The sequence below is a fragment of the Amyelois transitella genome, chromosome 30 (assembly GCF_032362555.1).
Source record: "Amyelois transitella isolate CPQ chromosome 30, ilAmyTran1.1, whole genome shotgun sequence".
NCBI lineage: Eukaryota > Metazoa > Arthropoda > Insecta > Lepidoptera > Pyralidae > Amyelois > Amyelois transitella.
In genome coordinates this window covers 2,908,068-2,921,686 of record NC_083533.1, presented here as the reverse complement: position 1 = coordinate 2,921,686, position 13,619 = coordinate 2,908,068, and the positions used below count along the sequence as shown (strand labels likewise).

The window sequence follows — 13,619 nt, the reverse complement described above, 5'->3', positions numbered from 1 at the left end:
GCGTGATGTTATATAGCCTAACTAGCGACCCGCCCCGGCTTCGCACGGGTACAAAATTATAAATGTTATTATACATAAAAACCTTCCTCTTGAATCACTCTACCTGTTACAAAAAACCGCATTCCGTCCGTTGCGTAATTTTAAAGATTTAAGCATACAGACAAACAGACTAAAATAGCGACTTTGTTTTATACGATGTAGTGAAGCCAATAGTTCCTGAGATTAGCGCGTTCAAACAAACAAACTCTTCAACTTTATAATATTAGAATAGATATAAAAGAAGAAAATGAATAACTGACTGACATATTATCAGCGCACAGCCCAAAATGTTAGCCCATAGATTCGAAATTTGGCGTGTAGATTGTATGTGGTCTAGGGGTGCAGTAAGAGAATTTCGAGAATCGAGAATTTCGAAATAAATCAGCTTTATCATAAACTATATTATTACTAATCTTACATCTAAAACATGCTGAATGTAATGTTGCATGCCTTTATGATCAGTCAGAAAATGTAATGGTTATGTGGCGTATTTAACTAGAATTTCAAACATATGAACTGGCTAAGTAGATTAAGAGTAATTTTAAAACTAGGTTTTATAAAATTATTGCTCTAAAAATATAGCCATTGGCACGTTTCTTACCGCTTCTAATCTAAGGGGAAGGAATTAGGTTCATCTTTGAACAGACAGTTTAAAAAAAAATACTGTTACATTGAAATCGTCGTTCTTTAAAGTCTGTTTAAAAGAAAGTTAATCTAAACTTACTTCCTAGCGTGGGCAATGATCTTCGCGAACGCACTCTCCCACGCGTACATCTTAATAGCCTCAATACTCTGAATGACCTCGTTCATCAACCTTATACGGTTATCCGTTCGCACGGCTGTCTTCCGACGGAGCTTGCTTGATATCTTGCCGAGGTAACCTGGTAACAGAATAGAATAGGAAAGATTTATTTTCAAAATTGGATACAAGGTATCACTTATTGACGTCACATCACTTAAATCTAATTATAACTACTACCGCATCCATAGCGCGTGTGTAGAAGAAGCGGCGGAACAAACTACACTGCAGCATTTTCATCGGACGTCAATTTACTAGATTCACATAGTAAGTATATCCCTTGCGTGGTAAACAGAGCCAACAGTCTTGAAAAGACTGAAGGGCCACGTTCAGCCGTTTGGCTTAATGATGGAATTGAGACTCAAATAGTGACAGGAACAGGAAAAATTACTAACCTTGTAACGGTATAAAAAGCAATAGGAACGCCACCCCAATAAGAGCGGCGAATCCAATCTGCCTGTACATCAGGTATATTATGAGGGTGCTCTCTAGAGGGGTTTTCACCAAATCCACGAGGAACAGTGAAGCCATGTCGAATCTCTGGGCGTCTGTGGTGAGCAAGTTTATGACGTGGCCGGCCAGGCCTTCGGAGGCTTTGCCCCCCACTGTCAGGTCAAGACGGAGGAGCTGGAATAGAAAGAAATAAATGAAAAACCAAGAGGTACGAAAACTGTGATGAGTAATAATCATCACTCTTGCGGTTTTAGCAACACATACATACATATAGACATATCTTTATCTCTTGCAGGGTAAACGGAACGAACTGTTGAAAAGACTGAAAGGCCACGTTCAGCTGTATGTCTTAATGATGGAACTGTGATTTAAATGAGATGAGAAATAATGAAAAGGAAGGCAAAGAATAAAATATTTTGTTCAAAAAAGAAAAAAGTAAACGTAACAAACATAACATACAAACAAATAAAAAAATTAAAGAGAAAAGACATGAATGGGGAACGCTCCGCTTAACTCCGCCGACAAGAGTTAGCTCTTTAATTTGAGAAGGTGAAGATATGTGTGATTTGTTTTTACCTTTCTATAGATAAGCGAGCAGCACCCCACTCTGATCTTCAGCGCCATCTCCAACAGCCACAACAGCATTGGATGCATCATAGCCGCGTTGAAAGCCATTAGTCTAAAACACACGAATCATTCGAAAGATGGATTTTATACGAACATCCCTATGCTGAGAAGTTCGCAATAAAAATTGGCAATGGACTTTTCAAAAGCGTTCGATCTTGTAGAATACATAAAAAAATTCGGCTAAATTACACTGTTTGGATTTTTATAAGATGAATAATTAAACAGTTCAAATTCTATGAGTATTAACAGAGATAAGATATGGTCATCGGTGAAGTATGTAATGACTACATTGATATACTGACAGGAGACGCGCAAGGGCCACTACTGGGACCTCTGATTTTTACATCTCAGACTATCGTGGTTTTATACACACAAATTTTACTATGCATATATGGCTGTATGTATCATTCTCGATTTAAAATCATGGTTTTGATGAAATTAATTTATGAGAATCGAACTTTTCCTTTTTTAAAGCCTTCACACACCCGCAGCTTCACGCCTAAAGAACCATTATATTCAGATTATTGTATTAGTTTTAGCGAAATCTGTTGAATGTTTTTTGTATGGATAAATAATATCTTTAACACATTCAACACACATATTACTTACCCAACTACACCTGCAGCGTATAAATAAGCCTCTGTACTGGACACCCCCGCGTGAGACGGCGTGAAGTAGTTTATAAGGCCTTCAAGGCACACTGGGATTAACAGTCTGAAATGAATGAACACAAAAACAATTATTAAAAACTCAATAAAAAAACAGAGCGGTCCTGATGAAAATTAATTATTCGGTTAAAAATACAATGCCAATAAAATAAATTATGAACTTACATACCTTGTACTACTCTCTAAGACACCAAAAATTGCATTTCCTATAACGAACGGCCAACCGTGTATTTTGAGAACTGTTTTGAGGAGCGAAGGTTGCTTGCCTTTATCTGAAAACATTTAAAAGCATTTAACAAGTACTGTCTTCAAAGGTTTGGCCACATATTGGTCTCCTCTCTTTATAGAGGCACGGTTTTTAGAGAGGTGAGAATGCAACCGTCAGAACGATAATTGATGTATGTGAATTTATATATTTTTTTTTGTGATTTCAATCACCAATTTGGAGGAAAACGTTTTCTAGACCTTAAAAAATTGAAAACACCAACCTCTTTTACTTAATTGTTGACTCCATATTTCTGACATCACATCGCCCCGAGGTGTCGCCTGATGATAAGGTGCACATCTAAAACAGATGATAGGATATTGTTTTAGTTTACTAAAGTTTATTATGACATTTACATAGATATTGCTCGAGTAATAAGAAACGGCAAAAAAGAAAAATGGACCTAAGATCGAGCCTTGTGGAACTCCGACTGAGACGGGGAAAGGTTTAGTATCACCGACAGCAGTCATGAGTCCCAAAAGTATTGGAATCGCAATACATATCGCGGATTACATAAATATAGATTTCTGGAACACCATGGACCACGGCGTCCAACATCAACGAGGAACAAAGTCAAATGCCTTCTAAAATTCAATGACTTAGCATTTTCCTAGAGATGGATTCTAAAGAGGTAGATTCAAATTTTTCTCAATTTTCTTCTACAATTGTCCTTTCTGAATAGCCCGCGGATAGATTTATATTTATTTATTTATATCTACGAATCTCTATTATAACCAAATCAACTAACTTACCTGTACATATCTGATATACTGAGCTGACCTTTCCTCCCCTTCGCAAATATGGGCCACGTGTACCTGTGGTATAAAAAACATAATTATTAAACGTCACACTGAAGGCATTAATGAAAAGGAGAAGTATACATCAATGATGTATGATTACAGCCATTCTTAGGATTCGACCGTTCGACAATATGAACATAAAAGGTTTTATCTTTGATATATCGTAAAAGCTGGTCAAAGAGACGAATTCTAATATTACTGATAAATAAATAAGTTGCATTTATAAACAATGAATACTTACAGAAAACATAACTTTGCTAATATGTTACTTCTCTCCCTCGGGTTCTGTTCCCTCACGGTGTCGAAGTAACCAGGATCCATCGCTTATTATTTGTGAACTAGACTATTAGCTTACGTTTCTTCTTAATTTTTGAGCCAGCTTGATCTGAAACAAAGAAGAATAAAGGATTCTTTTACTTTTCTCTTTGTATCAAAATCCTGTTAAATTTCGGGAAACACCGAGCGGACTTCAAAGAGTAAGATTGGTCATCATTGATTGGACTAAAAATGGATGATGCCGAAGACAGGACAAACTAAAAAAGAGGTGTTCGGAAGCGGACCCCAGGCTCCGAAGCACAGTTTAACTGGGAACAAGCAAAGGCGAGAATACTTCTGTATTCTTAACTCTTCCACGCTAATTCCTTCAATTCATGTCTTCTACCAGATGGAACAGACTAAAAATTATGTATGTTTATACAGTTAAATGGTATATAACAAACACTTATCATATTAACACGTGCGGGCAAGTGTCCGATGCATAATTATTATAACAAATTAACACGATAATGATTGCTATGCAATTACAATAAACGATTTGCTAAGTTCACTTTTTTATTTAATTTCTATTCATACATCTTTTCTGGAGAGGTCTCTTAGCAGGGGCTACATTTATCCGCTTTGCATACTTCGTTCTTCGTCATATAACTCTCCTCATGCAAGCTCGTCGGTTTTGGGGAACTCTTGAACTGACATTTCGTCAGTTCGTCCCCAATCTGACCAAGAATACGTTCGTATTAACCTTTTCCTTCCAAAATGACCGCTGACGCTGGCCTTGTATTAGTTGTTAGTTAGTGTAGTCTAAGAGGGGATTTTGCGTGACTTTTAACATGCTGGGAGAAAGTTTGTACCCTGTAACGTACTCCTGTTATATATTAATAGGAATTCTAAGAGCGTTCGTTGAGAAAGCACTTCAGGTGCTTTACAAAATATCGATCCTGAAGAAAACCGGAGTTAAGTTTAAATGAAAACAGGACAGTGTATATTTAAATCTCTCTCTCTCTCTCTCATCTTGGCATATTATGTTGCACCATCTGCTTAAATGCATCGGGACCTGGGATCTGCCAACACAACAATAGAAGTGTTTATGTTAAAAATGGAACGCGTTTACCCGCGCTTTCTCTGCTCTCTCTTCACTTGCGATTCAAATAGTTATTTAAGTTTTATAAACATTTGTAATTACTATTTAGTCACTACAATAAATAGCTTTTTATTATGTTTATTTTTTCATACAGTATATTTAAATATAAGGATTACAATAAGCTATAAGTGGATGAGAAAAAGTTAACTTAGCCAATTACCAGTTCATGAGTTATCTTATGAAATAACTGACACGCGGTGTCATTGACATACATACAGATGGATTCGAACTTCTAGCATTAAAACAACAGTGAAAATTCTTTTCTAGGCTTTCAACGCTACTGACTCTGAGCTTTGTTTTAATAAATAATAGTTTAAAAAAAACTAAAAAACTACGCTTTTATTGCTAATCAAACTAAATAATCAAACTAAAAAATAGAAAATAAAAATTAATGACAAAGGAATTCAGTAGTAGCAAGTCGAACAATCAGTTATAGTCAGTTGTAGTAGTAATTACCTCGGATTAAAATTATAACAAAATTAAATTTATACACAAAACAATTTAAATCAGAGTAAAAAGGGTGGGGTGCATTTTACTTCATTTTCATAACTCTCTTGTCATAAATATATGCTAATAGAATGATTTTAATATTTACTACATCAGGCACCCCACGCTTTTTACTCTGATTTAAATTGTTTTGTTTATAAATTTAATTTTGTTATAATTTTAATCCGAGGTAATTACTACTACAACTGACTATAACTGATTGTTCAACTTGCTACTACTGAATTCCTTTGTCATTAATTTTTATTTTCTATTTTTTAGTTTGATTATTTAGTTTGATTAGCAATAAAAGCGTAGTTTTTTAGTTTTTTTAAAACTATTATTTATTTTCTATTTTTTAGTTCGATTTGCAATAAAACGGGTAGTTTTTTAGTTTTTTTATACAATTATTTTTCGGAAGTTAACACTTCTGGTATAACTATCTTACTAGAAAAGACTTTCGCAACCATGCGCCCATCGCCGGAGGTTTTCACAACTAACTTTCTTAAAGTTATATGTGGCCTGATTGGATTAAATCTCATAATATTCTCATAATCATGATTCTTTTTAAGGCGATGGGCTTGCAACCTGTCACTATTTGAATCTCAATTCTATCTTAAAGCCAAATAGCTGAACGTGGCCTATCAGTCTTTACAAGACTGTTGGCTCTGTCTACCCCGCAAGGGATATAGACGTGATTATATGTATGTATGATGATTGTTAAACCCAGTTAAAAAGAATTTTATAGTGATAAATCACTGTTGATAATATTTTTGACTATCCAGCAAACGTAATAATTTTCGATTGTGGCCTTGCCAGGAATCAAACCACAAGATTAAGAGGCAGATTGATACAGGAACAAAAATATTTCAAACATACCTCCACTGCCTTTACAACCAGGAACGCAACAAAGTTTATCTGAAGACATCGTGGCACTTTTGTTGTAAAATCTGTCTTTCACAAAAACAAACACAAACTTGGGACTCCTATCTCAAATAATAAGGTACTTTTTACAGGAGTCCTATCTCAAAATATCTGCACAACACAGTAAACACAGTCAGAGTCCAATCTCAGATGATAAAATCACACGAATATCCGGAAGAAAAAAGCTCGACTCAACGGAAGATTCCAAACTCCAAATAACGACAAGTTATCAGCACAAAACAAAGTGCAAATAGGTAAATACACAGGCACCGGTAAAAAACAACAGAAAGAAAGTTTACAGGTGTTCGAATCGAATTCAATCAAAACTTACTGCAAAACTTATTTGACATTAAAAACTGTCACTCATTTTCCAAACGAGTATTACAGTGTTGCTATTATAAATAGGCAAAAGATACCTAATGTTAATTCAAGAATTGCATTAATATGTTAAATACGTATTAAATATCGCAAAGTTCTGTAGGTAGTAACTTTATTCTTGTATTTTTGTAAATTTAGTTGTTCAATTTTCATTTATTACTTTTGTTTTATTACTTATATATTTTTTATTGTTTTAAAATATTCTACTAATTCTACTATGGTTTCTAATGGTAATTCTAAATGGAGCAATGCGATGAAATAAAGAAGCCTCAGGTTAATAGTAACATTATATGGAAATATATTACATCTCTTTTTGACTCATTATACGTCAGAACTTCATGGTTTCTTGTATGGAGATTACTGGCACTGGTGCTATCTCTGTCTCTCTTACTCTCATACGAAAGATCTAAAAATGAATTTATTAATCCTGGCAGTTTTAATAAGGATAATGAGAAACTCTTATCAAAATATTGCATTGTCATCGGTCCTTGATACGTGTGCAAAGTTCCAAGTTGATCAGACGTTTAGAAATCATTGAAAATTAAGCTCAAAGATTCCGTTACATACATACATACATACATACATACATACATACAACCCAAGCTAATAAAAGCGTAGTAAAAAAAAATTGGCATAGATTTCATGGTTTTGATAAACCGTCCTTGGCTTAAAAACTTGGGATTATTCTTGTAGTTTAACAACCTCTTACTATTTGAATCGCAATTCCATCACTAACCTAAACAAACGGGTCGTGACCTTTCAGTCATTTCTAGATTTTGGCCTCTGTCTACCGCGTAAAGAAAAAAGATGTGATATATGTACGGATATATCTATATCTTCGTCTTCATCGTCACTTTACCATTAGGTGAGATGGAAAACAAATGCCTAGGTAATCCAATATTGGAAAAAAAAGAAAGGTCATAATTTTCTGCAAAAGACTGTAAGCAGTCAAAACGCCCATGGTAAAGCCAAAAATAGCTCAATTTCGTGCGTCGGAAATAGCGATTAAAGGTAGATTCAAACACGCACACACATTTGTCGCATACTATTGCGACTTTGACGTGCGATTATTTTTCATACATACATATGGTCACGTCTATATCCCTTGCGGGGTAGACAGAGCCAACAGCCTTGAAAAGACTGAATGGCCAAGTTCAGCTATTTGGCTTAATGATAGAATTGAGATTCAAAAAGTTACAGGTTGCTAGCTCGTCGCCTAAAAGGAGAATCCCAAGTTTATAAGCTTATTCCTTAGTCACCTTTTACAACCACCATGGGAACGAGATGGAGTGGTCCTATTCTTTTTTTTAATTGGTGCCGGGCGGGTACCATACGGCATAAATAAAGACTAATAATAAGGAATAAAGACTAATAGCGACAATAGTCGAAATACCTCAGAGGAATTCCTTATTCCAACAAATTTTAATGCGAAAGTTAGTTTAAACATTTGTTTATTTATTTTTATTTGTCTGCTTCACAGTTTTGTGTATATATTAGGCTAATTACAAGGTATCAATGCGCTCAATAGAAATATCAATTATACATACAAACATATAATCTCTCACGGGGTAGACAGAGCCATCACACGTTCAGCCGTATGGCATAATGAGGGAATTCAGTAAAATGTTGCTTGAATTCTGCGTGACTTTACGGAATGTCTTTGATGAGATTATTTTATTATCGTACCATCGCACTTTTTTAAATTACTTTATCGACTGGCTTTTTTAGGCTAGCAACCTGTCACTATTTGAATCTCAATTCTATCACTAAGCCAAACAGCTGAACGTGGCCTATCCGCATTTTTAAGACTGTTGGCTCTGTCTACCCCGCAAGGCATATAGACGTGATTATACATATGTATGTATATCCCTTGCGGAGTAGACAGAGCCAATAGTCGGCCATGTTCAGCTTCATCGAGTGAAGACATAAAAGGACTTTAAAAGCTAGTTATAGATATAAAAAAAATCGCAACGCAAGTGTGTGGGCCTGGTGTATTGGCCTCAGTTCACCTTGACTACCTGGCCTATATATACATAGCATGCATATTAGACATGGTCAACGGTTCCATTAACATCGCCTCTTTATATCTATTCTACTATATATATATTCTATTGATTGTTACAGCTATAGAAATAAAGTCTATATTTGCATGGCAACATCCAAGTTGGTATTGTCTTTACTAAAACCGTTGAATCAAAGAAATTGATTATATGCGGTATTGTGCCGTGCCACTAAACAAGGAGGTTGTTTATTTTTAACAGACTGAAAAATTTAAGGAGGTTCTCAATGCGACCGTTTTTTATGTACGCATAATGCCGATGACTTAAATCTGATTTGAGAATTCTCGTTCAAAAGAATTGAATGTCCGTGGGGTGCTATAGAAATTCGGTTAAGGTCTGCTCATAAATGTGGAAGACATTCCCTGAAATGTCTTTGGTGGTTCCCGGTGGGCCAAGTGGTTCCCGGCACCAATACAAAAAGAATAGGACCACTCCATCTCTTTCCAATGGATGTCATAAAAGGCGACTAAGGGAAAGGCTTACAAACTTGGGACTCTTTTTTGGACGATGGGTTAGCAACCTGTCACTATTTGAATCTCAATTCTATCATTAAGCCAAATAGCTGAACGTGGTCATTCAGTCTTCTCAAGACTGTTGACCTTGTCTACCCCGCAAGGGATATAGACGTAACCATATGTATGTATGTATGTATGTCTTGGGTGGCGTGGTGAAGCTATAGACATGAGATCCAGCAAGAAGCCGCCAGAGGATAGTCAGCTTCGTGGTGAACGCTAAAGTTGTCCAAAAAGAAAGGCCAGGGGCGAGCGCGCGCGCTTTATAGGGCTCCCGGGCTGAGGGATGACGTCTCACGTAAATAGTTAAATACACAAAATCACGACAACAATCATTTTGAAAATAAATCTATTCTATTCTGTTCACGCCTCATTCCCGGAGGGGTAGGCAAAGACTACATCATTCCACTTGCCACTATCCCTGCATACTTATGTATTTCGATTCAACCACGTTCATTATGCATCATGCAAACTAAAGGGTAACTACTTCTGACTTCTTCTTAAAAACCGTATTTTTGTGTAATATATACTGCATGGTATAAAGACTAAAATTATATACAATCAAATTTTAATTAACTGATAATTGGTTAAACAAGAATCCTCTATGCTAGCCACAAGGTGGTTAATAGCTCTTAAGTAGTTTGTAGCTTTTTGACAAATACTAATAAAGTATGAGATATAACTAAACTTTAATTTACCTCAAATTCCCTTCAAGTTTTAATTAACTTATCCAAACAATATACATATTGGTAAATCGTTGTATGAATTAAGGTTATAAACTTGGGATTTCTCTTTTAGGCGACAGGCTAGCAACCTGTCACTATTTGAATCTCAATTCTATCATAAAGCCGTACAACTAAACGTGGTCTTGGTCTTAGTTTTTTCGAGACTGTTGGCGCTGTCTACCCCGCAAGGGATATAGACGTGATTATATGTATGTATGTTAAGTTAAATTTATTGAAATGTAAAATGACGTTGAAAAAGCGCTTGCGAAGAGCTATTTTCTGCGCTAAATATTGTACATATTTGATTATGACATAGTTATTTGAAAACAAAAATACAACAATATTAACAGATCTATATCGATACAAAATATGAACATAGCAACACTTCAAATATACTGCACACAACATATTCAATGTAATATTGTGAAACACTATGTAAATATGGTATTTACCACACGTATTTACTCAACCACAAACAAGGCTTACACTATCTTTTCAGTAAATTGTTGAAGCATTAAAAAACTATTTGTCACAATCTTATTTTAAAATAGCTGTTATCCGCAGCTTAAGTCGCGTGATATAAATAAGCGCTTTTTACAAAAAAAAAAGCGACGAATTCAACGCTATGTACAAAAAAAAAATCGAAAAAAAAAACAGCACTACCTGATAAAAAGCAACGTTTAAAATGATAACATATAAGCTCTGTCTACTCTATTAGGGATAAAGGAACAACTTTCAACGCATAGCCGAAACCACTAGGCGGATTTAGCTGAAAATAGTTTATGGTTACATACATAAGAAAGACCATAAAGATTCTGATAGTGATTCATTCGCTAAGAAAAGAATTTTGGAAAATTCCGCGACAGTGTTGTTTACGATCGTGTACAAAAAAAAAGCGCAACATACATATATACATATAATCACGTCTATATCCCTTGCGGGGTAGACAGAGCCAACAGTCTTGAAAAGACTGAACGGCCGCGTTCAGCTGTATGGCTAAATGATGGAATTGAGATTCAAATAGTGACAGGTTGCTAGCCCATCGCCCAAAAGAGGAATCCCAAGTTTATAACCTTAATCCATATAACCATTAACCAATATGTTTATTGTTTGGATAAGTTAATTATTAACCATGGTCAAACCTTTAACTTACCTAAATAACCTAAATTTACCTTATTCGCTAAATTTGGAGGGAAAAATCTGGTAACTGTTTTACAAATATTAAAGTTATCAGTTGATTTTTATCACTGACGAATTGGCACTTAGAATCGTAATATTGTGAAATAAAGTCAATGAGGTGTTCACGACAATACAAACAACAGCTTAAGTTATCTCAGCGAACACCTTTGTTGGAACAATATAACTACCATGTTTATTAAACAACTCTTATCTCTTATTTATTTTACTCTTCTGATAATAAGTCATAAACCACTGACATAGATCGGAATAGATACCGCGTGTGGCTGTAACAAACATCCTCTCACATTATGTTGTTGGTTCCCGGCACCAATAAAAAAAAAAGAATAGGACCACTCCATCTCGTTCCCATGGATGATGAAAAGGCGACGAAGGGATAGGCTTATAAAATTGGGATTCTACTTTTGGGCGATGGGCAAGCAACCTGTCACTATCTGAATCTCAATTCTATCATAAAGCCAAACAGCTGAACGTGGCCTATCAGTCTTTACAAGACTGTTGGCTCTGTCTACCGCGCAAGGGATATAGACGTGATTATATGTCTGTATGTTTGTTGATATACTACCTACTTGTTATCAGAATCACCTTGCACCCCTAGGCTCAAGTGAATACTTATTTGGCTTCAGACTTGACGCTCTATTCACGAAATTTTTAACAAGACGTTTACCACTTAAGTACACTTTCCTATTCTCCAGTTAACCTCAGAGATAGAAAGAGGGAGAAGCTATATAATATGCATTATAACCGTTCGTTAATAACCCCCACGGCGTTATCCATTCCGATTTATATCTATGTCACGATAATCTGAGATAAATACTCGAATGTCGTCAACATATTGCCCGATAATATTGCAAAAATGTGAGTCACCTTCATGGGATGGCCTTCAGACATATGATTTGGGCTTGCATAACGTTAAGAGCCGATTACTGATAACACTTCGATATTGAAATATTGAAATTTATATCTATACTTGCATAGTAACAAATCTAGAACACGCCCGCAGTTATCTTGAATCTAAAAATCACGTTCTTTTTTTAATTTCGTTCTCGTGAAATCTTTTTTCAGTGTAGGTACTCCTAGACCATGAAACCTACATGCCAAAATATCAAGTCTTTCTAGACTAGACCCAGTGGTTTGGGGTACGCATTGATAGGTATATCAGTCAGTAAATCAATCAATTTGACGAATTTAGCGCCAACTACAAAAACGACGAATTTAGTGCGAACAAAAGCATACATGTTTGTCGCAAATCCCACGGGAACTATCGTTTTTACCGGGATCAAAAAGTATCCTATATCCTTCTCCAGAGACAAAGAAATCCAAGATTAATTCAGTAGATAACACGTGAAGAGGCAACTAATAAACTAACATTCGCATTTATAATATTAGTTGTCATAATAAAGAAAATATATTGTTACTAGCTGTACCCGAGACTTCGTCCGCATGTAATAGTTATTTTGGGCATCATTGAAGCCCTCAAGGATGAATAACTTTCCCCGTATTTTTTTTTACATTTTCCATTATTTCTTCGCTCCTAATAGTTGCAGCGTGATGTTATATGGCCTAAAGCCTCCCTCGATAAATGGTCTATTCAACACAAAAAGAATTTTTCAATTCGAACCAGTAGTTCTTGAGATTAGCGCGTTCAAACAAACAAACTCTTCAGCTTTATAAAATTAGTATAGATTTGGTACCGTACTGGAAATAATTTAAAAAGAAATACTCGAGTCATACGAAGGCAAAATTAGGTAAGGTCTAGCTTGAAACCTATCTTTGTTTCATCAAATATCGCTAAGAACCACAAATATAAAAAAAAAAATACGACGCGTGCGTTCGCGTGCAGTAGTACTAGTTGTCAAAAAATTTACAGTTATGAATCATTTTCATGAGATAGCATCTGGACATTGAATTTGAAATTACATAACTCATCTAAGATTGCTGGCAAGTCAATATCGAAATCAGTAAAAAAAACTTTTTAAGTTAAACGGTTTTATGTTAAACATACATTGCAATGTTTAATATAAATGTACTAAAAACCAAAAAATAATAAAATAGATACAGTCGTGGGAATTATAAACATATGCATAGACTAGACTAAAATAAAACCGTGGGGCACGTCAATTGTCTACATATTATAGACTTAATGTGCGATAGAAGAATCGTATAATTCGTCGTTAGGCAGTTGGCCCGCAGACGGTGCGCAAATTACTTACTATTTTGCTGGCTAGCGAGGAATCGTTTCACTGCTCGTAGTTTGTCTTTAATCGACAAA

The 13,619-nt window shown here is 35.4% G+C and overlaps 1 protein-coding gene across 1 annotated transcript in view; it reads right to left on the bottom strand.

Annotated features, from left to right (window-relative positions):
• The window catches only part of LOC106131012 (probable multidrug resistance-associated protein lethal(2)03659), a 53,636-nt gene that overhangs the window by 26,135 nt on the left and 13,882 nt on the right, over window positions 1-13,619 (bottom strand). The window contains exons 2-9 of the mRNA XM_060952892.1: window positions 3,893-4,036; window positions 3,604-3,666; window positions 3,075-3,151; window positions 2,756-2,858; window positions 2,528-2,632; window positions 1,868-1,970; window positions 1,234-1,465; window positions 764-920 (exon numbers count right to left, since the gene is read on the bottom strand). Of these exons, the coding sequence (XP_060808875.1) occupies window positions 764-920; window positions 1,234-1,465; window positions 1,868-1,970; window positions 2,528-2,632; window positions 2,756-2,858; window positions 3,075-3,151; window positions 3,604-3,666; window positions 3,893-3,972 (920 nt within the window). The 5' untranslated portion in view covers window positions 3,973-4,036. The remainder of the gene's footprint in view (window positions 1-763; window positions 921-1,233; window positions 1,466-1,867; window positions 1,971-2,527; window positions 2,633-2,755; window positions 2,859-3,074; window positions 3,152-3,603; window positions 3,667-3,892; window positions 4,037-13,619) is intronic.